The sequence below is a fragment of the Apium graveolens genome, chromosome 1 (genome assembly GCF_009905375.1).
Source record: "Apium graveolens cultivar Ventura chromosome 1, ASM990537v1, whole genome shotgun sequence".
Taxonomy (NCBI): Eukaryota; Viridiplantae; Streptophyta; class Magnoliopsida; order Apiales; family Apiaceae; genus Apium; species Apium graveolens.
The window spans coordinates 137,262,362-137,289,610 of NC_133647.1; the positions used below are offsets into that span (position 1 = coordinate 137,262,362).

The following is a 27,249-nucleotide window of genomic DNA, read 5'->3' on the forward strand; positions in this document are numbered from 1 at the left end:
ATTGTGACCAGAGTATGCATCCATGAACTCAGCAATGCATGCCCTGCTGTCGCGTCAACCAACTGATCAATTCCTGGGAGCGGGAAGCTATCCTTTGGACATGCCTTATTGAGATATGTGAAATCCACACATGTCTTCCACTTTTCGTTCAGCTTTTTCACAAGCACTGGATTTGTAAGCCATTCGGGGTAGAATGATTCTTTGATTAGTCCCACCTCCAATAACCGGTCTACTTCTTCTTTTAATGCTATCGCCCTTTCCCCGCTCACCAGGCGGCATTTTTGACGTATGCCTGTACAATTCGGGAAGATGTTCAACCGGTGATACATTATCTCTGGGTCGATTCCCACCATGTATGAATGACTCCATGCGAAGACATCAAGATTTACAATTAAGAAGCGGGTAAGACTTCCCCTCGTTTCATCATCTAACTGGGATCCCACTTTCAAAACCTTGTTCGGGTCATCTTTGTCAACCGGAATAGATATTGTGTCTTCGGCCGATCCCATCTTTTCGGCGGGCATAGGGATCCTGGGATCCAAATCGAAATCAAAGTCTCGGGGGTCCTCGACTTGCACTTTTGCATCTGAGGGCGCGTCCCCATGAGTGGGAGCATCTACCTCAGGACAAGGCATAGTTTTGTGCAACGCAGGTGAAGAGGGCGCTTCCTCATATGGAGGAGAATCAACCTCAATTCCATTTTTATTCTTGAAAGGCGCGTCCTCCCTTTGAGGAGCATCCACTTTGAAGTTATTTCGGAGAACTTTCAAAATCTCACTTCTTCCTTCCAATTTCTCCCCATTAACCTCCTTCTGCATGATCTCCTCTGCATGGTTCACCACAACTTCTTCCACACTACGGATCCTCGAAACACTCCCCAAAGTCAAAACAGAGTTCCCAGTGACATAGGTTTCTTCCTCTTCGGGGCCTTCTACGAAATAGTGGGCATGAACTTCTCCGCTTTGTTTTGTATGAATGTCCTCCGTACCCTCAAATGGGAGACCCTTTCCCTCGTACCGTCTCCTGCGGAATTCTTTAACAGCCTTGTGATAGCAGTCGCGTGACTCGTATTGCGACCCTCTCAGACTGCGTACTCCGTTTGGTGTTGGGAACTTTATTATCAAGTGATGTATTGAGGTTATCACCCTGAACGCTCGTAACCAAGGTCTGCCGACTAACATGTTGTGCGCGGAATCCTGATCCAGCACTTTGAAGTCTATCATTTGAGTGACCGAAAAAGCTCCTTCACCGAGTGTGACGGGAAGCCTAAACGAACCCATAACTCTCACTGCTTCTCTAGTAAAGCCATAGACGTGTGCATCTTCAAATTACATGTCGCTATCCGGAAACCCAATTTTTTGTATGTGCTGTAATACTAGATGTTCGCAGAACTCCCATTGTCCAAGAAGACTCGATGTACATTCATTGCACCAATAAGCATGGTAATCACCATCGCATCGTTGTGGAGATGATGCACCCACCTTGATTCTTTTTCCTTAAATGTAATGTCAGTGGACTCTCCCTTAAAGATCTTCGGAGGTCTATCTTCCAAGCTTTGAATGTTGATGAGTGGCGGATGTTGCGCCTCTCTCGCGTTTCTTTTCAATGCTCGATTACTATCACCAACAAAAGGGTGTCCTCCAAAAATCACCCTGATACTGTCAACCCTCTGAAACATAACTTCTGCTATTTTTTCAACATCTTCCGCCGCGGGGCTATCTTTCATCCTTACCCTTGTCATCGCTTCCCCTGCGTTTTTCACCTTGTCAATCCATTCTCCCAGGTACGCAGCCTTGATCAATTCATCAATTTCATCTTTTAGGTGACGACACTCGTGGGTGTCATGGCCGGTGGACTCATGGTAATCATAATACTTCTTTTTGTCTCTGCTTTGCCATGAAGTTAGACGGTTGGGCTTCTTGAAGATTCCTCTTTCCTTATTTACCTCAAAGATATGATCAATGGATGCCGCCAACGGTGTTAAATTGCTGACCCTTCTCTTATAGTTCGATGGCGGGCTCCACTCTCTCGCGTGTTCACGGTGTTCACTCTATTAGGGCTTCTAGCATTCCTCTGATAAACTGGGCTCAAGGATCTATCCCTTCTCTTGAATCGCCCCTTGGAGTTATGGGTTGTCATTCTTTTTATCTCTGGAAGTGACTATTCAATTGTTTTGAATGATTCTGCCTGCGCACAGTACATCAGCTAATGACACAGGGTCCTTTCCTTGCAGGTGCTTCCAGAAATCCGTTCCCACACGCAATCCAGCTATAAGAAGTATTTTCAGCATTTCATTAGTTGCACCCCTTACCAAAGTGGATTCTGCATTAAACCTTTTGAAGTATGAAGTTAAACTTTCTCCTTCCTTCTGTTTCACATTAGCCAGTGTGGTAACTGGTGGTGTGTACTTCACTGCGGCTTGAAATTGAGTCAAAAAAAAAGTTCTCATATGTTCGCAGGATGTGATCACACCTGGACCAAGTTTTTGGAACCACTGCTGAGCGCCTTCTCTAAAAGTGGCCGCCAGAAGATGGCATCGAGCCAAATCAGGTACTTGATATACATCCATTTCAATGTTAAAGCGCCCCAGGAATTCTACATGATCATAATTCCCATGAAAACGCAAGTCATTGGTTGTGTTCCTGTATCCTGCACGCAATTGCGCCTCTCTCACAACAGCAGGAAAAGGAGAAGGAGCTTGCGCAGTCGCGGTTACTCTTCCTCCCTCAAGATGGTTGAGCAGCCTCTTGAGATCGTTCACATTAAACATCCCTACTCCAGGAATGGTTTGAACATTAGGCTATTGGGGTTACTCTGCGACTTGTTGTAGCTCCCTTTGATTACCCCCCGGGTGTAACGGTGGATCTCGCTGCCCCTCGCCCTGAGGCTGCGGCTGTGGCATGTTACCATCTTAGTTTTGAACATTTTTCCACACTCTTACTTGAATTCGACCACCGTCCTGGTTATGAGGACGCGCCCTGGTGCCATTACCCGTACCACTGTGAGAAACTACAGGGATAACGACAGGGGCTTCTTCAGTGGAGGGTGCTCCATCTCTCCTACCATTGTAGGGTGTTATTCCGTATTGGTATCTCATCATTCTTCGTTCATTCCTCTGATATCCTCGGTAGTAATTCCCGGCCTTCCTCGCGGAGGGGCACGCTCGTGCTCGCGGTGCTGGCGCCCTATCCTCCCTTTGGAATGCAGGGGGCAACACGCGTTGTGTCACGGGGCCTCGCCTCTCCAATGTTCTTCCTTTGCCATTCTACCAGCAACATCCTCAAATCGTCATATTCCAACCTTATGCCAAGCCTTCTTTTCAAGGTTAAAAGATCCCTTCCTTCCTCATCTAATTTTGAGTGTTCTCCATATGATGACACTCATCCATCGTCCGCCCAGACCAATGTAGGCGTGGCACCACCTGGTTACCACAGGCGAGGCCCTTTCTCTCCCATCAGTGTCCTCATCGATAAGCTCCATAATAGGCTCTACATCATCAGAATATTCCAAGCGCCACAGAGTGATTCACGGGTTTTCCCCACTACCCTGGGTATCTCCTTCAACTACCGGTGCCTTCCCCACGACATCGTCGTGACGGGGAAAATGACGACCTCTCCTCGTTCTCCGACGCTGCACCGTGTTCAGTCTTGAGTGAAAACTATTAAGAGTATCCCTATGCGATACAACTGCTCCAAGATATCAGCGTTACTGATGAAACTGGTGGTGTTCCCCCCACATCCGGAGCTTTTGTGGATCCGCCATGTTTCTGGGAACGTAGGGTTCATGGCGAGTGTAGCCTCCCTCGCCTTCTCCTTCAGATCTGTTGTCACTTCCATCATAAGAACTTCCATCATGATTATAAGACATCTTTTCCTCCTAAAATTACGACCATAATTAGCACCCCACCTTCTAGCGCCAATTTGTTGACGGAGGGATCTGGTAACAACAAAGATTCAGGTTTTTCACCGGAACTAAGATCTGTGACAGTGGTTCATTGCCAGAAAATCAAGCAGTGTATGGTGGTTTGTGGTTATTTTAGGCTGAGATTGATCAAAGTAAGTGGTAGCTCTCTTATCAGCTCTCAACTTCTTACCCTCTCAATGTGCCTACGTACCCTTTATATAGGGATCAAGCCTGACGTAGTTCTTGTAGAACAAGAAATCTAATGGGCTTAGACTTCTTATTCCTAGGCCCGGTAGAAGACCATCCGAAGTCCGTCTTCTGCTAGCTTAAGAATCTCCAACTATGACGACCAACCGCGAAGGCCAAAGGCTCGTCCTTAATCGCAGGACTTCATGGATAATGCATCTCCCTGCGCAAGAATAAAACTCCGCTACAGCTATCTCCCTTGATTTATGAACACAGGTATAGCCACGGTTCAGCCCAAGTGCCGGACGCATCCATGTCCCCCGAATGAGGATAACCCACCAGATAACAGGACAGGTGATCCCAAGCTCTTGGGTGCAAAGTGCAGGATGACTCCAAAGTTCTCCACCGAGGACACCCGTTGAATACAAGAATAGAGTTTCCAAAGCACACACCAAAGTTAACCCCGCATCCCCAACGAGGACACCCGTTGAATACAGGAGGAGGCCTTCAATCATCAGGCATACCCCTGGAGGCCTTCAAGCTTTTCACGGACATCCCTCTCCTTGACCGTCTCAAGGAGGGAATTCTTCAAAGGGTACCTGCAACAAATATATTAGTAAAAATAAACCTTCATTGCTCCTATCCATGCAAGTTTTGTCCTGATGTAACCATTGAGAACACATAGACCAATCACAGGACGCGTCCTAACACATTGGGCGCGTCCTCACCCTCATAAAACTTGCACCGTCTCCTCAAAAACCATCATGCAAATTATTCCACTTATTAGGGCGCGTCATGATCAAGGCAGACGCGTCCTCCAGCGTCTATTGCCACAAGACCATATTTGCCAAGTACTCTAACCATGGTTGACGCGTCCACATAGCTTGGGCGCGTCTTATACTGATCACGCACTCTCATGCTTCGTCATTACCAGACTATAACACATCTTCTCACAAGTAGGCGCGTCCTTTGTGCCTGGACGCGTCCTAATCTTCTACAACGCAATACCGAGTTTGACCGCACGTAATCCACATTTGACCCGAGTTAATTCAATGCCAAATTTTGGGTATAACAGATGTTAGCTGGAAAGTCCGGAGGGCTGCTGTAAAATGTTTAGCATCTTTAATTATTTCTCGTCCGGAGATGCTCCCAAAGCTATTTGTGGAGGTAATATCAATTATTAGATGGCTTCAAACTCCGGCGTGCTTAAAGTTTTATTTCTCATTTTTATTTTGACTTTGTAGAAGCTGTTGTTCATAATTAACTCATTAGTCAACTAATTTTGCTTTAACCATTTTACAAAGTAACTAATTTTAATAGGTCTTCGTTAAATATTTCTTTTCTGTACAACAAAAAAAATCATGTAAAAACCTGTGCAAAAGTTACTATAAGGCTGCAAAAACATAGAAAAGAAAATAGAAGTATATGAAAGTACAAAGAAAGGGCATGCAAGTTTGTACCTGCTGTGTTTCGAACAAAAGGAAAGTAAGTCACCCTAAATGGTTATGAACTACTGTACCTGCAGGCTTGCCCGAAATTGATGGACAGATTCGGAGAAAAAGAAGAAGTTGTTAAGGTTAGGACCGACAAACTGTATGTTTTATCCTCTTTTATCGAATGCTAGCTGATCTAATTCTCAGATCTTCCTAATGTAGATGGATGTGTTCAATACTTTTAATGAGCTACTACGCCAGACATGAAATGCCAGGAAGGGGCACAATGAAGATGGGCCCAGGTAAATTTGCACTGTATTTATATATTTCTAATCTTTTGCCTTATCATCTTAAAATACTTTCAAAATCTGATTATGTGTAAAAGGTAAATACATATCAGTGTGTATTAAAACCTATGGATACATTTCGGTGAGTGTTAAACTCACACTACAACAAAATAGGCCAATTACGACGGTCAACTTACGGATGGAAAAATACGCGCCCAACTTACAACGGATAAAAGTAAAATGTCGTAATTATTTATGACGAAACCCAAAATCGTCGTAAGTTTAGTATTTTATTAATAAAATTATGCACGATACGATTAACAAAAATGAAAATTATTTGAAGTTGTGATGATTTATACATTTCGTCGTAAGTTAATTATTTTTATTAAAATTTACGACGGAAAATAAAAATCGTCGTAAGTTATCAAAGAGGGAAATTTAACTTTTCCGCAAACTTTTGGCGGGAAAATAAAAATCATTTAAAATTGCGACGATTTGAACATTTCGTCGTAAGTTAAATATTTTTACTAAAATTATAATTTGAAATTAAACAAAAAATATATTTCACCTAAATTTATGATGAACTATTTGTGACGGAAAACATTTGAACATCTAATTTAAGACGGAAATTAAAATTCGTCGTAAGTTATCAGAGGGAAATTTAACTTTTCCCCAAAATTTTGGCGGTAAATTTGACTTATCTCCATTTCTTTGTAGATAATAATTTATGGCGGATTCCGGCATAAATTAGCACATGATTTTTGATAATTTCAATTTTTAAAAAATATTATTTCATGATCCAACCATATTAATGTCATCATTTATTTGTTTTGGTGACATTTCAAGAATTACAGAAAAAAAATTAAATATTTTTATAAAATAATTTAATATGAAACATTGATTATCATTAATATATATATATATATTGTCATCCATACGGTTGGATTGATGATTTTTTTTAAATAATCGAAACACAAATTCAGAACTAATTATCAGTTAGTTGTATTATTAGAACTGATGTTTGACTCTTAAAATGGAAACCAACTAAAATTATTTTGATATAAAATTTTGGTTATATCACTAATATATATATATTGACATTCATACGGTTGGATCGTTGAAAAATATTTTTAAAATAATCGAAACACGAATTTAGGATTAAACACTAGTTAGTCGTAACAGTCAAACTGATGCTTAAGTTTTAAAATGGCAAACCAAATAAAACTATTTTGATATGAAATTTTGGTTATATCATTAATATATATATATATATATATATATATATATATATATATTGACATCCATAAGGTTGTATCATTGAAAAATATATTTAAAATAATCGAAATACTAATTCAGGATTAAACACTTGTTAGCTGTACTAGTCAAACTGATGTTTAACTGATGAAATTATTTTGATGTGAAATTTGGTTATATCACTAATATCTATATCTATTGATATCTATACAGTTGGATTGTTGAAAAATAGTTTTTAAAATAATTGAAACACTAATTCAGGATTTAGTACTAATTAGTTGTACAAGTCAAACTGAAGTTTTACTGTTAGAATGGAAACAAATAAAATTATTTTGATATGAAACATTTGTGATATTACTAATATATATATATATATATATATATTGACATCCATACAATTGGATCGTTGAAAAATAATTTTTAAATAATCAAAAGACCAATTCAGGATTCAACACTAGTTATTTGTACTAGTCAAACTGATCTTTGATTGTTAAAATGGCAAACGAAATAAAATTATTTTGATATGAAATTTTTGTTATATCACTAATATATATATATATATATATATCTATTGAAATCTATACGGTTGGATCGCTGAAAAATATTTTTAAAATAATCGAAACACCAATTCTGGATTAAACACTAATTAGTTGTACAAGTCAAACTGATGCTTGACTGTCAAAATGGCAAATCAAATAAAATTATTTTGATATGAAATTTTGGTTATATCACTAATATATATATATATATATATATATATATATATATATTGAAATCCATACGGTTGGATTGTTGAAAAATATTTCTAAAATATTTGAAACAACAATTCAGGATTAAACACTAGTTAGTTGTTCCAACAGTTTTGATTGTTTTTTGTTGTATTTTATAGAATTTAAATCGAAAGCCGAAAATTGTGGGAAATTGAAAAATCGGAATTTGCTATTCTAAAACAACAAACTTACGACGGTTGTTCATCACATATTCCGTCGTAAGTTGGCCCCAACTCCCAGAATACAACATTCTTTTCTGTCAGAAGTTACTAATTTATGACGTATAATTGCGTCGTAAATTTATGTTATATTTTATCAAAAATAGGTCCCACAAGGAAGCATCCGACGATTCCTCCGTCATAAGTAACTAACTTACGACGGAATATATTTCGTTGTAAATAGATTTATTATTTTATTGGGTATGTGCCGTCGTAAATAGATTTATGATTTTATTGGGTATGTGGGCCCCTACTTCCTAACTTGCGACGCAATTTTATCTTGTGACGAAAAAATGAACTTACTACTCGACCAAAAACGATGATTTTTTTTCCATCGTAAATTTCTCAATTACAACGATTTCAGTTCAAAAAAACCGTCGTAATTGGCCAGATTTGTTGTAGTGTCAAGATGTTTTTTGGGAAAATATTTTAGGTATGGTTATCCTAATTTAGAGTTATATACATAATATGGTTATCACATATTTGAGAGCTGGTAATAAGTGGTTTTGGAACCAATCCAAACCTTTTTAAAAAATTTTATTTTCAGTTGAATCATGTTATTTATTTTGGTTTTGTTTTGTCAGTTATATAATTTTCTGTCCATATCGCCAGGTCTCATGCAAATGTATTAACTGATTATCGATTTCTTGCTCCACCTTAGGGGGTCTATCTAGCATCTCTCAAGAAGTTTCTTGTCCTTCATTCCTTCAGAAAATAATATACTTACTTAAGGTATATGAATATGATTGCTTATTGAATTTTTTGTCTCTATTTGTCCAGCAGTCCCATATGTTTACTGAAACAAGAAGTACCAAAGATTGTTAAATTGGTTCACAGGCAGCTGCGAGGGATATCTGTCAACACAAAGGTCGAAACCTTCTGAAATCTTAGTTCTCTAATTTTCAATAATTATCAGGGTTTCAAGATGCCTTAAATTTCTGCAGGTTGCCGCACTTTCAGTTTTGAAAGAACTGGCGGTTGTCTTGCCGGACTGCGTGGTAAACAATTTTAAAATTCTCCTTCCAGAGATATAAAATGCCTTGTGTGTAAGTATTATTCCACGTTTTACTAATCTACCTTCAGCTTGCAAATTTTTATATTATCCAACTTCTTAGCTTGTTATTTTTTCTGTTTTCTTTAGAAGGACAAGTCCTCTACCTCAGCTTTAAAGCTTGAGGCTCTTATATTGACAAGATTAGTGTTAGCTTCAAATTCTCCTACCGTGTTTTACACTTACATTGAGGTAAATTTAAACATTTCCTAATTGTGTTTATGATTGCTTAAGAATTAAGATTGAATTTAAGTTCAAATTGCGGACTATCTTATTTTATATTAAGTAACTTTTACAGGAAAGCCCTTACACAACATCTTATATTAAGTGTTAGAATATTAATATAAGTTCCTAAAAGTAACCCCCTTCTCCCGAAAAGCTATCAAACTATTTGCGATAATTTTCTCACGAGTCATGTTATAAGTCATAAATAACCTATAGTTGGATTAAAATCAATTATTTAGTAACACCCAATTCCTTTAATTTCCTGCCATTAGTTTTGATACAAGGAAAGGTTAGGACTAGAAATTTCTGAAACTTGGCATCTTTATCAATTATCTGGGGGAACATGTCTGTTTGAGAAGGGTGGGCTGTGGTTACATAAAAGTCATTTATGCTGCATTTTTTTCCATTTCTATCATTTAGTGCAAGAATTACATTTATAGAATGAAGGTTAGGTCATAAATTCCTGCAATATTATGCATGTAATCAGGGTCGGCCCTAAAGATTTGGACCCCCAGGTCAACTTATAAAATGATGCACTTTTTTAAGTAAATTAATATTTTTGTTGTAATTATAAAGCTGGTTGTCCACACTAAATAAAATGATGTGTTAATGTCACAGTCACATAGAACATGCATGCATAATCTTCTTCTAAAGCTAAGCTAATCTAATGTCAAGATCATATCTCTTCATCAATTATACATAAAAGAAACACGTTACTTCATTCAAAACATATTGATATGTGTGAAAATGTCAAATTCCCTATATTTTGGATCAATGGGATAGTACAAATTTCTCTTTTCTTTATTTATGTTTTTTCAATGAAGTTGTTGATGTGGTTTGTATCTTGTTCAATATAGGATGATTAAGCATTGAGAGATGCAACCATTAAAACACTTGATACACTAGTTAAGGGTTACGGTGCTACTCCTCAAGTACTGAAGATGACACCAGGAAGGCCTCAGAAAAAGAGATCAAATAAAAATGATATGGTGGAAGAAAATGTGGCAGTCAAAGAGCAGAGGTGTGTTAGGAATTCTTCCAACTCGGCAAATGGTCCAGGAGAGCTGCGACGTTCAGCCAGGGTTAGAACTCCAAATCCCAAGTACCAGTCCTAGAGCAATGTATATTTAGTTTATATATGAAATAATTATTACCAGCCTGTAACCCCTCCTATGCACCAGCTACCTAATCAAGGGTTAAATGGTTTATTTTTTATATATTTAATTTTTTTTATTTCAATTTATTTATCTTTCAACTATAATGGCCTTTTGTGTTCTTTGTGATGGAAACTTAATTTGTTTTATTCTATCTTAAGAGATTAAAAAATTTAATAACAAAATTTTTTATTTTCTTAAAAGCTTTAGTTTTTTCGTGGTCAAAACTTCATTTAATAATTTTTATATTTGTTATAAACTTATAGAAGACATATATATTCTCAAGATGAGTTTACTCAATTTGAATTTCTTTTTCATTTTCCCTTTAATTGGTATAGTTGTACAATTTATATATCCCTAAGTGTACTCCTTTTTTTCTTTATGAACAACAACTATGTAGATATGTCCCGGACAAAGTAAATATAAGAAATATAGTGAAGAGGTTGATAATAGTAACTTAATTCAATTATTATATATTAATTAATAACATGCGAAATATATGGAGGGTTTCTGCTAAGATTTACATTAATAGAGTTTTATCAATGATGGGAGTGTGCAAGTGTTGGTAGTTATGTAGGATATGTAATAATTGAATTATTATATATTAATTAATAACCTGCGAAATATATGGAGCGTTTGTGCTAAGACTTGCATTAGTAGAGTTTTGCCTATGATGGGAGTGATGGGAGTGTGCAAGTGTTGAGAGTTATGTAGGATATGTAATTTTACTTTTAATTATACGGAATTAACGTGTTTCTAAATTAATTATATATATATTTTTATTTTTTTGGAAAGTGTTAATAATTATTTTTGGAACGTGTTAACAAACCAACCAAATTATCTTATGTCTTACTTATAATAGTATAGTATATATTAGTAGTGGATAGTTTATATTTAAGAACATGAACTAACAACCTAAATTGTTATTCCTAGTGATAATTTTTTTCTTCATTAACTTATCACTTTTTTTGTGAAGTTGTTGATGGGGTTTCTGTCTTCTCGATTATAGGATAATCAAGCACTAATAAGAGAGGCAACAATTAAAACACTTAATACACTAGTTTAGGGGTTATGGTGTTAAAAATGGTTGGGCTTGTTGGAAGGGTAATTGACTAAAATACTTTGTTTATATTTATATCACTGAAAAAATAGAGCTAAATATTTGTATGGGATAATTAATTTATCATGCAGGCTCCATACCACTATTTTTATGGGATAATTTATTAACAAACATGTTCCAACTTTGTATTGTCACTTCTAATTCTTTTAGACAGCTGAAATTGTACAGCTGCACTGATTCTTTCTCATTGATTTTTTCCAAGTAGTTCATGCATGCACCTTCAACCCCATAGTTGTATTACTATTAATGTGATTCTTAGTGTTTTCCATTGATGTTAATCCAAGCGATTAATTATATTAATAATGAATCCGGAAGAGTTTCAAATTCTAATAGTCGTCCCCCTCAAACTCGACTTCACATTCTGAGCTTATTTTTTATTTTGTAAAACATCTCCGGATTCAATGACTTTATAAATATATCCACTAAATTATCTTCCGTCCTACAATGTACCAACTCCAAAATTTTATCGTTCACTTGCTCTTGAATAAAATGATATTTATTATTGATGTGCTTACTTCGACTTTGTGACACGTAAATTTTAATCGGATCTTTCTTTGCAATATTTAACTTGTTCAATATGTAGCATATGCACATACCCTGACATGCACATTCTGCTACTGTCATGTATTTTGCCTTACATGTTGAGAGGGCAACTGTCGGATTCTTTTTTGATGACCAAGAAAATACTGCGGATCCGATATGGAAAGCATACCCCGAAGTGCTTTCCCGTCATCCAAGTCATCACTATAATCACTGTCTGAGTAGTCAACTAATTTTGAATCTTGAGAATGAGTCTAAAACAGACCATTATCAAGCGTACATTTAATATATCTCAAAATTATTTTGGCTTCCAAGAAGTGATCTTATTTCGGTTTCTTCATAAATTTCAAACAATATTTTCTCAATATAGCAATATTAAAGCCATATAAGCTTCCAAACCCCAACCCTCCCTTACTTTCACTCCATCTCATAGCATCCCAACAAGGGAGTTTATTCATCTCCCTCTATTCGACCTTGAATTTCACCAATTCTTGTTAAATACTACCTCCATTTCTTGATATAACGTTTTAGGCAAGAGGAAACAAGGCATGCAATAAAATGGATTGAGCTACATTTTTAATCGAAACTGATTTACCTGCACAAGATATAGGTTTCGATCGCCATCTTTAAATTCATTTACAAATCCTTTCCTTCAAAAAACCAAAAACTCTCTTTTTTGATCCTCCAATGAATTATGGTGGTCCAAGATAATTATTGTCAATTATAACAGTTAACACCCCAAAAGTTTCAGACAATTGTTGCTGCTTAACCCTGCATACATTCGCACGGTAAAACACTCCAGATTCTTGAAAATTAATAAATTGTCTTGATCATTCTTCGTACTTTTTTGTAGAGTCTTAACTGCTAGTACTCGTTCTGCATTTCCCTTATAGGAAAGAAAACTGTCATATGCAAATAGCAGATTACTCACAGCTGGTGTAGTTGGGCTAATGTAGCATCCAGTCATACACTCGTTACTCGAAGTTTGGTCAATCACATTTGAGAGGCCTTCTACACAGAGAAGAAATAAGTACGGGGACAATGGATCCCCTTGACGTAAGCCTCATTTTAATTTGATTGGTCCAATAGATGAGCCTGTGAAACAAAAGTCATAGGATCCTGTAGTCACACATAGCATCACCCAATTCATCCATATCGAACAAAAACCAATTTGAATAATACGATACGGTAGATCTTATAGAATTAGGTAGATGAGTTGTTGCAGAAGAGGTTTATTCGTGAGAGTATGACTCCGTGTGTGGTACTTGCATTACTAAAGTTGAAGAAAGACGGTAGTTGAAAAATATGTGTTGAATGTAGAGTCATAAATAAGATATTCATGAGATATAGTTGCGCTATCCACGTCTGTATAACATGTCAAACATTATATATTATTTACAAAGATAAGTTTATGAAGTGTATATCATCGATTCGCGTTAAACAATGAGTCGAAAATAAAGGCCTTCAGTATGAAAGATGAACTTTATGAGTGCATCTTGATTGCTTTCAAATTATGGAATGCTCCAAGGACTTTAATGTAAATAAGAAATCATATATTACGTCCTTTCATTACAAAATTCATCTTTAAAAGGTCATACTTTATTTAGAAAGTTTATTTTGTTCTAAACCACAAGTCTAATATGCTAAATAAGGTGGCTGGTTTGTTGAGTCCTAGATCTCATTTATTGGTTATCATCAACACGAAGTAGCGAGGTTTTAATTTTATAAAAGAATAGTATGTCGTTGATGATGAATTTTCTCAACGTGTGGTAAAGTGATTCAGTAGAGAATAACATGTCACTGACGTTATCTAGAGTTAATCAATTATGCATTCCTAAAAATTCATCATGCCAAAAATTAATTAGGAATTTTCATTATGATGGACTAAGTCATCATCTTAGGCGTGATTAGACGATAAATGTTAAGTAAGTTAGAAATGTTCTTGGCCTCAACTCAAACATGATGTAGAAAGTTCTACAGCAACTCCTCTACCTAATTCTGTAAAATATCAGTTTTTTTGTGATCATCCTAAAAAAATTAGGTAATATTTTATAGGTAAAAATTTAGAAACACAAGTATGTAAGTATAAGTTGAAGTAAAAAAAACCAAAGATTCAGAATGTTAAATATAAAAAGTATGAGGATATGAAGATTGTTCAAAGAAGGGACCATGTGATGATTTTTTAAACAAATGAGAGGTTTGTTCTAGAGATATTCAACATATTAAAGCCAGCTAAATATAATAAAATAAATAAATTATAAAGTTTATTTGGTTAATCATTTTATAGATACGAGTATTTGAAAACTTTCAAGGTAGATGACCTACTACATGAGTTTCATGATGACGTTCCTTTATATCCAAATTTTAAATCGAGGTTCCAATTTTTCAAAGGTAAGAGGAACTGATCGAAAATAAGAGGTATGAGATTTTGAAGAAAAACTTGACAGAAGAAGGCATGAAAGGAAGCAAGGAATTAACAATATTATTATACTTAGGGGCTTCCTAATCATGCCAAAACAGTGTAATGAGATTTTGGTGCATGAATCTGCTCAAAACTGCATGATCATGTTATTTATACTTAATATTTTAGTTTTCATTTAAAATTATTTTTATTATAGTTGAGGATTTTATCCTTAGGTAAACAATATTATGATGGTACAATAATATTATTAAAAAACAATTCCTAAGAGTTTTTCGAATTCGTGCTTGCGTATTAGTGTTTGTCCTTGTTAATGCAACTCTCCAGTTATACCTCAATCACCATATTTAAGTATTTCCTAGTATTATTCTTTTTTCAGTATTTTTTAATGTTTCTATAATTGTTTGTACATATTTTTAAATTGTAGAACCCCAATTACATCAATTATTTTATATTTTATTTGTTATATATGATTAACATAACCAAAATAAAAAAATAATTTGTAATTTTTTAATTTAATTTGCTTAGAAGACCGGTTCCCTTAATCCCTTTTATAATATCTCAAACTGTGTAAAATCTAAAAGCAAAGCGCTTTGGAAATACGATTGTTCTACTTTATCGTTACTAATTTTGATTTTTCTGTGAGGTTATTAGGGTCTCCACTGGTGAAGCGAATATCAGCATACGTGGATGTAGCTCTTATGGCAGTTCAATTATATGACAGAGTGATTAACAAAAGGCAGCAACATCATGATATTGCATGTTATGTTGGGCCTTATTAATCTAAACGTGGTTTAGTTTTATTATGTCTGAATTATGTAGTTAATAACCCAATGTTTATATGTAAACGTTGGCCGGATTTGAGAGAGTCCAACTAGTTGTTAGTCATTAGCATTGTAGTGGACAAAAAGTAGGATCTGAGTGCCTAGTTTGTAGGAGCGTGTATTGAGTTTTCTGCTGTTTTAGTACTTTGTATTCCTGTTGAGCAAAGACAACAATTTCATAGACTTTCCATACTTGTTGTCATTGTTATACAATTCCTTTACTTTTAGTTTATATCTAACATCTGGTATCAGAGCTATCACTTTTCTTGGGCGATGGAGAAGAAGGAGCAAAGAGGGAAACCATGGTCTGAGATACCCAATGATTACAAAAATGAACTACACGATTTGGGCATTAAAATTAAAGGTGATCTTGCTAGCGTATGGTGTGTGGGAAGCTATCGAGCCTAAATATGCTAAAGCTATGATGGAAGATAAGGTGGACAAACGAGCATTAGCTATTATCTACCAGGGGATTCCAGATGATCTATTGTTGGCTCTTGCAGAGAAAAAGTCGTCCAAGGAAGCCTAGGAAGCAATAAAAATCATCAGCTAAGGCAAAGACAAAGTTAAGACTGCAAAGTCACAAACGCACAAAGTAAAGTTCGAGGCATAAAAATGAAGGACTCAGAGCATATAGATGACTTTTGTGTGAGACTCTATAGTCTGGTTACTAATATCAGATCTTTGGGAGAGGAGATTAAAGGGGAATATATTGTAAAGAAGCTTTTAAGGGTTGTACCAACCAGGGTTTTACAAATTGCATCGGCTATTGAACAGTTTGGAAATCTAGAAACCATGTTGGTGGAAGAGGTCACTGGCTCACTGAAAGCTCATGAGAAGTGAGTGCAGGGAATGCAAGGGAAAACAGAGACTAACGAAGGACAACGGCTGCTGTTAACTGAAGAAGAGTGGCAAAAGAAAGAAAATAAAGATGGTAAGCTTCTTTTGATAAGAAAAGAGTGGGAAAAGCACGTCTCCAGGTGGTAGTGATTATCGTGCAAGGGATAGTTGCATTATTCGTGACATGAGCCAGTTAAAATGTTTTAATTGTGGTGCTTATGGCCATTTTGCGATGGAGTGTCGAAAGCCAAGGAAAACTAGACCACAAAAGGGTGAGATGAATCTAACACAAGTGACTGATGATGAGCCTGCTTTACTCATGGTTGTGTGTGAAAAAATTATAGATGAGGTGATTATGTTAACCGAGAACGAGGACTCGGGGACAGGCAAGGAAACAGAAGAAAATACATGGTACCTCGAGAATGGGGCTAGCAACCATATGACGGGGCACCGAGAAAAATTTGAAAAAACTTGATAGAACAATTGAGGGTGAAGTGAAATTCGGAGATGGGTCATTGGTGAAGATTGAAGGGAAAGGCTCCATCAAAATCAAATGCAAAAATGGAGAAACAAGGGATTTACACGGAGTGTACTACATACCAGCCTTACGGAGCAACATAATCAGTTTGGGTCAGTTATCCGAAGAAGGAAATAAAGTTGTGCTAAATGGGGAACACTTGTGGGTGTTGTGGTAGGATTTTGATGTAGGTGAAACGATTGGAAAATCATTTATATAAAATTCAAATCGAGCAAGGAAATAATCAATGTTTGCTAAGACGAGGAGAAGAGGCTACGTGCTTATGGCATAAACGCCTTGCCCATGTTAATTCAAGGCGATGTCCATGATGTCAAGAAATCAGATGGCACATGGTCTTCCTTCACTTGTTCAACCAAAGGAAAATTACATCGGGTGTCTTATGTCAAAACAAACACGTAAGCCTTTTCCCTCCCAACCTAATTTTATTGCAAAACACGCTTTGGAATTAGTTCACATCGATCTTTGAGGACCAATAACACCGTCCACCCCAACTGGTAATCAGTATTTTATGTTTATTGTTGATGATTACACCCGTATGATGTGGGTATATATGTTGAAATTAAAATCTAAAGCTCTAACAAATTTTAGAAAATTCAAGTTACTGGTTGAGAATGGCACAAAACAGAGCATACAGGTTTTGAGATTTGACCGAGGGGTGAATTTTTCTCCAAGGAGTTCGAGAATTTTTGCAATGAGCAAGGAATTTTAAGAAACTTTACAACACCCTACATACCACAACAAAATCGTGTTGTAGAGCGCTGTAATCGTACCGTAGTAGCCATGGCCAGGAGTATTTTGAAGGAACGACAAGTGTTCGCGAAATTTGGGGTAAAACTGTCAGGCATGCCGTATATGTGTTGAATAAGTTACCAAAAAGATCTATGTCCTCTGTTACGCCACTCGAAGCCTGGTTTCAAAGAAAACAAAGTCTCGAGTTATTGAGAGTTTTTGGTTGCACAACATGGATGAAAATTCCTACAGTAAACAGCACCAAGTTGGATGACAAGAGTAAATTGGTAGTGCACTTTGATCGAGAACCAGGTACCAAAGCCTATAGCTTGTTTGATCCTCTTACTCGAAGTATTCATATCAGCAGGGATGTCATGTTCAATGAAGACAAGACACGGTCATGGGAGAGCATAAGCAATACTGCCACATCTGGTGCAGATCAGGTGATATTTGATTTCCCTGAGACTGATTCATATGATCAGGTGCCTGATCCTATGACAACATCAACACCTGAAGTTGTCGTTGGATCACCACAAACTCCAGTACAACAAACTACTAAGAATCCTCAAACACAGTCTACAGGTTCTGATGTATCTCGAGACATATACGATGATAGTGTGACACCACGATAGTTCAGATTTCTTAGTGATATTTATGCACACACGAATGTAGTTGAAATGATTGAGGAAGAACTACTATTGATGGGGGTTGACGAACCAATATGTTGCGAGCAGGTAGTCAAAGATCCACTATGGAAGGACGCAATGAACAAAGAAATCGATGCCATCGAGAGGAACCATACGTGGGAACTCACATCATTACCAAAGGGGCACAAGGTCATTGATTTCAAGTGGGTCATTAAATTGAAAACTGATCAACATGGTGAAGTGACAAAGCACAAAGAATGACTTGTCGCAAAGGGCTATCTGCAATATTATGAGATCGATTATGAAGAGGTTTTGGCACCTGTGACAAGATTGGAGATAGTACATTTGTTGTTATCCTTGGTAGCTAAAAATAATTGGGAAGCACATCATTTGGACGTCAATTCTTCTTTTTTGAATGGTGTCTAGCAAGAAGAGGTTTATGTCTCTCAACCGAAAGGGTATGCCAAGAAAGGACATGAACACACTGTTTATCATTAGTTAAAAGCCTTATACGGTCTTCGTCAAGTACCACGTGCTTGTTATGCTCATCTAAATAAATATTTGTTGAATCTTGGTTTTGAAAAGTGTCCTTTCGAATATGCGGTTTATATGAAATGCATGGGTACAGAGTCATTACTCATTGGGGTTTATGTGGACGATCTAATTGTCACTGGTACGAATAAGTCAGACATTATCAAATTCAAAGGGGAGATAAGTATAGAATTTGACATGTCTGACTTGGGTAAGTTGTCTTATTACTTAGGTTTGGTGGTAGTTCAGTGCTATGGTTTCATCAAGATTTGCCAGTCTTCTTACGCGAAGAAAGTGCTCAAACGAGCAGATATGGCTGAATGAAATTCAGTGAAGTATCCTATGGAGTATAAGTTACACCTACATGCTGATGCAAAGGGAGTAACAGTCAACCCAACACAGTTCCAGAGCATTGTGGGAGGGCTTCAATATCTTGTGCACACACGACCGGACATTGCATACGTAGTGGGGATAGTAAGTCGATACATGGAAAGACCAACCGAGTTATATATGAATACTTTGAAAAGGATTTGTCGATATATTAAGGGGACGATACACTATGGTTTGATGTACACAAGAGGACGTGTGAATTATATTTTGTCAGGATTTTCAAACAGTGATTTGGCAGGAAGTGGGGACGATAGGAAAATCACCGGAGGGATGGCATTCTATCTCGATGAAAATCTTATAACCTGGGTATCTCAAAAACAGCGTTGTGTTGCTCTTTCATCGTATGAAGCTGAATTTATGGCGGCAACAACTGCTACATGTCAAGAAATCTGGTTACAGAGGGTACTCGGGTCTATTCTGAATGTCAAAACCGGTTCAGTCGTTATTGATAACAGGTCTGCTGTAGATCTTGCTAAAAATCCTAAATTTTATGGGAGGAGCAAGCATATTGACTTGCGTTATCACTTTATTCGGGACTGCGTAGAGAAGGGTTTGATAGTGATTAAATTTATGAGCACTAAGGAGCAACGAGCATATATTTTGACAAAGGCACTAGTAGTTACTAAGTTTGAGCATATGAGAGGTCTGCTAAGTGTCAAGAAGCTTGAAGATGTTTAGATTGAGGGGGAGTATGTTGGGCCTTACTAATCTAAATGTGGTTTAGTTTTATTATGTCTGAATTATCTAGTTAATAAACCAATGTTTATATGTAAATGTTGGCTGGATTTGAAAGAGTCCAACTAGTTGTTAGTCATTAGCATTGTAGTGGAGAAAAACTAGGATCTGAGTGCCTAGTTTGTGGGAGCGTGTGTTGAGTTTTCTGTTATTTTAGTACTTTGTATTCCTATTTTGCAAAGACAACAATTTCAAAGAATTTCCATACTTGTTGTCATTGTTATACGATTCATTTACTTTCAGTTTATATCTAACAGTTTAGCACTCAAGACTATTTTTTATGAATTACGTGAATTACCAGTGATGGATACAGATAAAGTAATATTAACTCACAACAATGACTAAACTTGCTTTATGTTATTTCGGAATAGATAGAATTGAAGAGATAATGAAACAAACTACATGCAGTTGTTTTTAAACGTGAAAGACTATCGTATAAACCAGGAACTACATACCCGGCTTATCTCCACTACTTCCCTAAATAAACTCAACATCTAAGACTTATTCTAGCTGCATATAACCATGTATATACACAGCTGATGTAGTCCAACATTACATGCATAAATAATAAAACAGATAGTCATATTTAGATTAAATATTTATTCCAACAAACTCCCCTTTAATCTAAAAATGATTAAGATCCTTGACTCCCGGCAACTTACGTATTCTTCCAAACTTATCAATCGACATGGGCTTGGTGAGGATGTCTGCTCACTGCACCTCAGTACTCACATGTTTGATCACTATAGAACCCTTCTCTACGCATTCTCGGATTAAATGATAACGAACATCTATGTGTTTGCTGCGTCCATGAAATACTAGGATCTTAGCAAGATCGATAGAAGATTTATTATTAATATAAAGCACTACTGGCCCAGCTCTAACATTCATAATCTGACTTAACAGGCTGTGCAACCATATTCATTGGCATGATGCAGCTGTAGCTGCCATGAACTTAGCTTCGCAGGATGATAATGCTATAGATCGTTGTTTTTGAGATACCCATGCGATTACTAATTCATCGAGATAAAAAGCCATACCACCTGTAGATTTCTTATCCACAACATCACATGCACCGAGACAATATATAATCACCATGACGTCTAGTATACACTAACCCGTAGTTCAGCATCCCCTTTACATACCTCATTATTCTTTTCACTGTATTTTGATGCAATACTGTTGGCCTCTCCATGAACCTACTTACCAATCCTAATACATATGCAATATAAGGATGCGTATGCATGTACTAAATACCTCAAACCACCCAGCATGCTTTTATCATCTGTGGTGTCAATCACGTTTCCCTTTTCATCCTTGTATAACTCGATCTTTGGTTCCATTGGAAACTTAGATGGATTACAATCTGACAGGCCAGCTTTTCTAGTACCTTCCTTGCATAGGTAACCTTCTTGAGCTCAATATGCCCCTCTCCTTGTTTTACCTCGATGCCAAGGTAATAACTCAGCTTTCCCAGGTTTGACATTTCAAACTCTTTGCTCATCTGTGACTTAAAACCAGCAATATTGTTAACATCCGTACCTGTGATGATTAAGTCGTCCACGTATATGACTATAATTAGCGTCTCTTTTCCCTCCTTTTTTGTGTACACAGCATGCTCCAGGGGACACTTAATAAATCCCAGCTTATCAAGACTTCTATTCAGCTGAACATACGAAGCTCGGGGAACTTGTCTAAGTCCGTATAATACTTTGAATAACCTGTAAACCTTTCGCTCTTGCCCTATCTTTTCGTAGCCTTCAGGATGCTGTACGTACATCTCTTCATAGAGTTTTCCATTCAGGAAAGATGATTTTACGTCCAAATGATGGACTTGCCTTGAGTTTTGAGATTCCAACGCTAGTAGAATTCACACTATTTACATCCTTATTACCGGGGCAAAAACCTCTTCGAAATCAATGCCATACTTTTGCACATATCCTTTCACGACTACCCTCGCCTTGTGCTTTAGTATCTTCTCGTCAGTGTCCCTCTTGACTTTGTATACCCATTTAAGAGCAATTTCCTTATGACCTGGAGGTAAGTCTGTCAATTCCTAGGTCATATTCTTCTCTATGGAGCTAATTTCGCAGTCCATGGCATGTCTCCAACAATTCTCCTTCACTACCTTTTTTTAATATACTGGCTCATCAACCCCAGTAAATAACAACTCATCAGCCATGTCTTCATCTAACTGCACCTCCTCAGTTTTATCATATATATCATGAAGAGATCGAAAGTGACGAGGTGACACACTGCCATCATATGTGTTGTCAACATTATCAACTGTGTGTCTTTGACTTGCAATACTGTCACCATGAACAAGAGATGTCTGTGATGACGCCGTCTAAGGTGATTGTGTAGATGAATGTGACATAGTCTGAGGTGACTGTGTGGATGACAGATAATTGTCTCCAGTGCCTGCACTTTCACTCTGGAAACCACTGTCATCACTGTTGTTATTGTCTTTGTTACTATCTTCGGTACTGGATAGTACCGCGTCATGAGTTGCTTCACTGAAAACCCCTGCCACAACAAAAGAAGAAGGTGATAGATAGGTTTCATTCTTTTTGTTTTCATTATTCAAGTTCAATCCCTTTGTTTCGTCAAAGACAACATCACGGCTGACGTGCACACAGCCTGTGTCTGGATTGAACATACGGTAGGCCTTTGTTTCTATTTCCCTACCGAGATGAATAACACATATACTTCTGCTACCCAACTTTGTTGTATGCACATTAGGAACCTTCATATATGTAATGCAACCAAAAATCAAGAGATGCTCAAATTTTGGTTCCTTTTTTGATCATGACTCATACGGTGTATCTCCTTCAAATACTGTAGTTGGGAGTCAATTTAGTAAATAAACAGCATGCCTTATGGCCTCTCCCCACATATTTGAAGGCATGTTTCTTTCTTTCAGAAGGCTCCTTCCCATGGCAACCACAGTCCTATTGCGTCGCTCAACAACTCCATTATGTTGTGGAGTATAAGGTACTAATTTGGTTTCTTTTTTACCATGACTCATACGGTGTAGCTCCCTCAACTGCTCTAGTTGGGAGTCGATTTAGTAAATAAACAGCATGCCTTATGGCCTCTCTCCATATAATTGAAGGCATGTTTCTTTCTTTCAGAAGGCTCCTTCTCATGGCAACCACAGTCTTGTTGCGTCACTCCACAACTCCATTCTATTGTGGAGTATAAGGGGCTGTAAAATGACGAGTAATGCCCATTTCTTTACAGAATTTTATGAAATCACGGGAGTAAAATTTTCCTCCTCTGTGTGTGCGAAGTACTTTAATGACATGGTTTGATTCCTTTTTAACTTGTGCCTTGAATGTTTTGAAGTGTGCAAGTGCCTCGTCCTTTGTCTTGAGCATATAAATCCACATAGCACGACTAAAATCATCAACAAATAACAGGAAAAATATATTACCAGCTCGAGTTGATGGTGAGATTGGACCACGGATGTCTCAATCGATGAGTTCAAGGTGTTCTTGACCATATAAATTTGATTGCGCAGGAAATGGACGTCTAGCCTGTTTGGACATCAAACGGCCTTGACATATGCCCTTCTGGTGTGAGAAAGCTGGTAGCCCAAATCCCATGCTATTTTTAGACATCAAATACATGGAATTAAAATTCACATGAATGAGCCGTGAGTGCCACAACCAAGTCATTTCATCCGCTTTTGTTAATAGGCACATACCATCAGTATCATTTATCACCACCTTATATAATATATTATTTGCTCGCTTCACTTTCATTATCATCACATTTTCCTCATTATTCACCCACAATAAATCTTCCTTAATCAGGTGTTTTGCTACCATTTTCAGACAACTGATCCAACAAGATAATATTATTGCATAAACTTGGAATAAAATATACATCTATGAGAGTACATTCTTTGCCATCCTGAATTGTCAAATTGATTGATCCTCTGCCATGTATTTCGATTGTTTAGCCATCCCCGAATTAGACTTCACCTCACACCCTTTCGTCTAAATTAGTGAACTTCGAACGGTAACCTGTCATGTGGTTATGACCTCCATTGTCAAGGTACCATACAATTGTGTCCCTTTGCCTTTCGTGACCTGTTCCATTCAACATTGGGTGCATTCTTTCTTCATTCAACAGAATCATTTCATCCTTAACAGGCTTACATTCTACCAACAAAAGGGTAGGTTCGTCATCATTTATCTGAGTCAAGTTTACCTCATGTGATTGATTCTTCGCTCGCTTGGGCTTACGACACTCTGCAGCATAGTGACCGTAAGCACTGTAATTGAAATAACATATTTTGGCTCTGTCCTGGCTACCCCTGGAAAAATCTTTGCCCCTGGTTTAATCTCTTCCCCGTGAGCTCCCCATATTTGCTCGTTTCAACCACTCATCGTTTGTGAATAGTAATTGGCCATCTTTGTTCTTCCTCTTCATCCATTCCTCTTCGGTTAGAAGGAGCTGTTGTTCACAATTCTCATCAATATTGTTAGCGCATTCAAGGTGTTTGATGAAATTCTTATCAAAAAAAGATATGGCTTCGTTGTTTAATAATTGTATTCATCAGATTCTTCGAGCCACCAAAACTGGTTATATTAACATTTTGTTGTTATTCATTTTTGTTTTACCGATTTATAATTTCCTGTGATATTGCAATATATTGCCACATCAACGTGCTTTCTCAACATCTCAATACCAAAACCTAGATGGCATGAACAGTGAGCTAGTTTTAGTCAAGAATCAATACATGAAGCCTGGCCCAGATGTGCTACTCAAGCTTGGTCGTGGCCGTCCACCAAAGCCCAAGTCTAAAGATGTTGCTGCATTTATTTTAAAATAGATGTTGCTGCTCTTTCTGGGTTATCTAGATAATCTTCTGTTGTTATTGGTTGTTTGTAATGATGTTTTGGTTGACTGGCCAAATTCTTGAAGTTTATCGGAATACAAAAAAATATTTGGTTTTCGACGAGTTTTTTTTTAAATCTGGTTTTCATTAATTCATTTGAATACAGTCGAATTTAGAATCGTATTTTTAACTATATACGGTCGAATTAAGTTACGGGTGGGCCTTTTAAATTTTTTCAGAAAATTCAATTTTTTGGACGGGATTTTCAAATTTCAAGTGAAAATTTTGACCGCATTTGGTCAAATTTATCCGGTCAATTTTAGCGGTTGTATTTATCCGGTCGTAATTAACCAGTTGAACTTAGTATAAAAATGATCGAACTCCTAAATTTGACTCCCTTAAAAACAACCGTTTCCAAATCGGTCGAATTTAGTTAAAACAGCCATTTTCGGTCGAATGTAGTGAACATTAAGAAATACTGACAAAATAATAGTACTAAGAAATACTTAAATATGGTGATTTATGCTCAGTTGGTTAAAGAGGTTATAACTATCATTTTGGTAACAGGTTCGAATTCCACGGGAGGAGAATTTATGATTATGCCTCCTGAACCAGAGCATGTCGCTTAAATGCGATTTACCTTGGTTCACGTAGTTTGCAATCTATTGCATGAGCTCGTGGGGTTTACCCAGTGCACACCCGAAGGATAGCGGCTGCGGCTTCCCTACGATAAAAAAATGAGAACAGATACTAATACGCATGCATGAATTCAAAAAACTCTCAGGAATTGTTTGTTATTAATATTATTTTACCATCATAATAGTATTTAGTCACGGATAAAACCCTCGAAGATAATAAAAATAAATTCTAATGAAAAATAAAATATTAAATATAAGTAACATGATCATGCAGTTTTCAGCATATTCATGCACCACAATCTCATTCCACTGTTTCGGCATGATAAGGGAGCCCATACGCATAATAATAATTTTAATTTATTGCTTCTTTTCATGCCTTCTTTTGTCAAGTTTTTCTTCAAAACCTAATACCTCTTGTTCTCCATTAGTTCCTCTCACCTTTGAAAAATTCGACTTCGATTTAACATTTGTATATAAAGGAACGTCATCATGGAACTCATGTAGGTCTTTTGCATTGAAAGTTTTTTAAATACTCGTATCTCTAGAAAGATCAACCAAACAAGCATTATAATTAATTTATTTCAGCATATTTACTTGGATTTAATTTTTTGAATATCTCTAAAATATACCTCGCATTCCTTTGAAAATCATCACAGGGTCCCTTTTTTAACAATTTTTGACGTTAGTTCAAATATGGGGTAACTATGTAGTGTTACGTGAATTGGTATTATTCACTTCATGTAATTCGTCCGAATTTTTTTGGTCGAATTTAGCTAAATTTGACCGATTTTGATCTAAAATAGCTATTTTCGACCAACCAGTTGTTGGTCAAACGAAGGCTAGTCGAAAATAAGGGGTGCGGTCGAACTTAGCTAAATTCGGACGAATAAATTCGACCAACTAAATTTGACCAAAATTGGTTAAAAAGAATCCGCCGCAATTTTTTTGACAAAAATTTAAAATTTTCGTAAAATTCAAAAACCCCTCCCACAAATACTAAATTCTACCAAATCCGGTCGAAATTACTAGCTAAATTCGACCAAATTTGGTCAAAATAAGTATGCCAAATTCGAACAAAGTTGGTAGAATTTAATAAGCACCATATTTTCAAAAAACAGCAGCATAATGCATTTTGGAACTTATTAACTAGTTTTTCCATTATGTAATTTCATAAAACAATAACGGACACTATAGTGGTTTCTGTTTACTAATATTAAAATTACATAAATTAATAATTTAGATTTTAGAATACAATAATTTCTAACCTTTAGTAACATATCGAAAATCAAATATTATAAGATTAACTCACCCAAATGATAAACAAATATGAAAAAAATAAAAAATAAACTTAAATTGGTTCATATAAATGAACTATTTGATACAAGTCTTATTTTACTTTTAAGTTTCCAAAGATGAATTTTCCCGAGGTGATGGCATAAACTCTGATCGGAGGTGATGGAGATGAACTCACCGTAATTGTTCTGAAATGGTGAACTTGCCGAAATTGGTGTGAATCAGATGAATTCTTCGGATTTGGTTTAAATTAATTCGCCATTTGGAAAAATATAATTAGATGAGATTTAGTATGAGAGATGTGTATGTGTATATTATTGGGAATATACAAAATATGTATGAGTGTAATTTTTTATAATAGAATGAAATTGAAAGAGGAATATAATGAGAAAAAAGATGAGGGTGAAAGATTGAATTGATGGGATGAAAGGAATGAAAAATAAATGAATGATCATGATTAATTCAAGTTGGCATTCCATGTGCTTTCTTCTCAGCCAATAGAAGCGTGATAAATGGCAATTCTGAAATGTGCTAAATTCGACCAATAAGGGTCAAATTTACAATTTTCAACTAGATTTAGTCAAAAATAAAACACGGGTAAATTCTACCATTTTTGGTCGAATTTAGCAATTAAATTTGAATAATTTTGGTCAAACTTAGCAGCTAAATTTGACC

General features: G+C 36.5%; 1 protein-coding gene across 1 annotated transcript; it reads left to right on the forward strand.

Moving 5' to 3' along the window:
* The first annotated feature begins 19,011 nt into the window (after positions 1-19,011).
* Positions 19,012-19,737, forward strand: LOC141707199 (secreted RxLR effector protein 161-like). Its single transcript, XM_074510244.1, has one exon. It carries the CDS (start codon positions 19,012-19,014, stop codon positions 19,735-19,737), a length of 726 nt encoding a protein of 241 aa, XP_074366345.1.
* Positions 19,738-27,249: the final 7,512 nt, after the last annotated feature.

Bases quoted from the DNA above. Each gene is read 5' to 3' on its own strand.
- LOC141707199 (XM_074510244.1), top strand. From the start codon at position 19,012: ATGGAGTATAAGTTACACCTACATGCTGATGCAAAGGGAGTAACAGTC.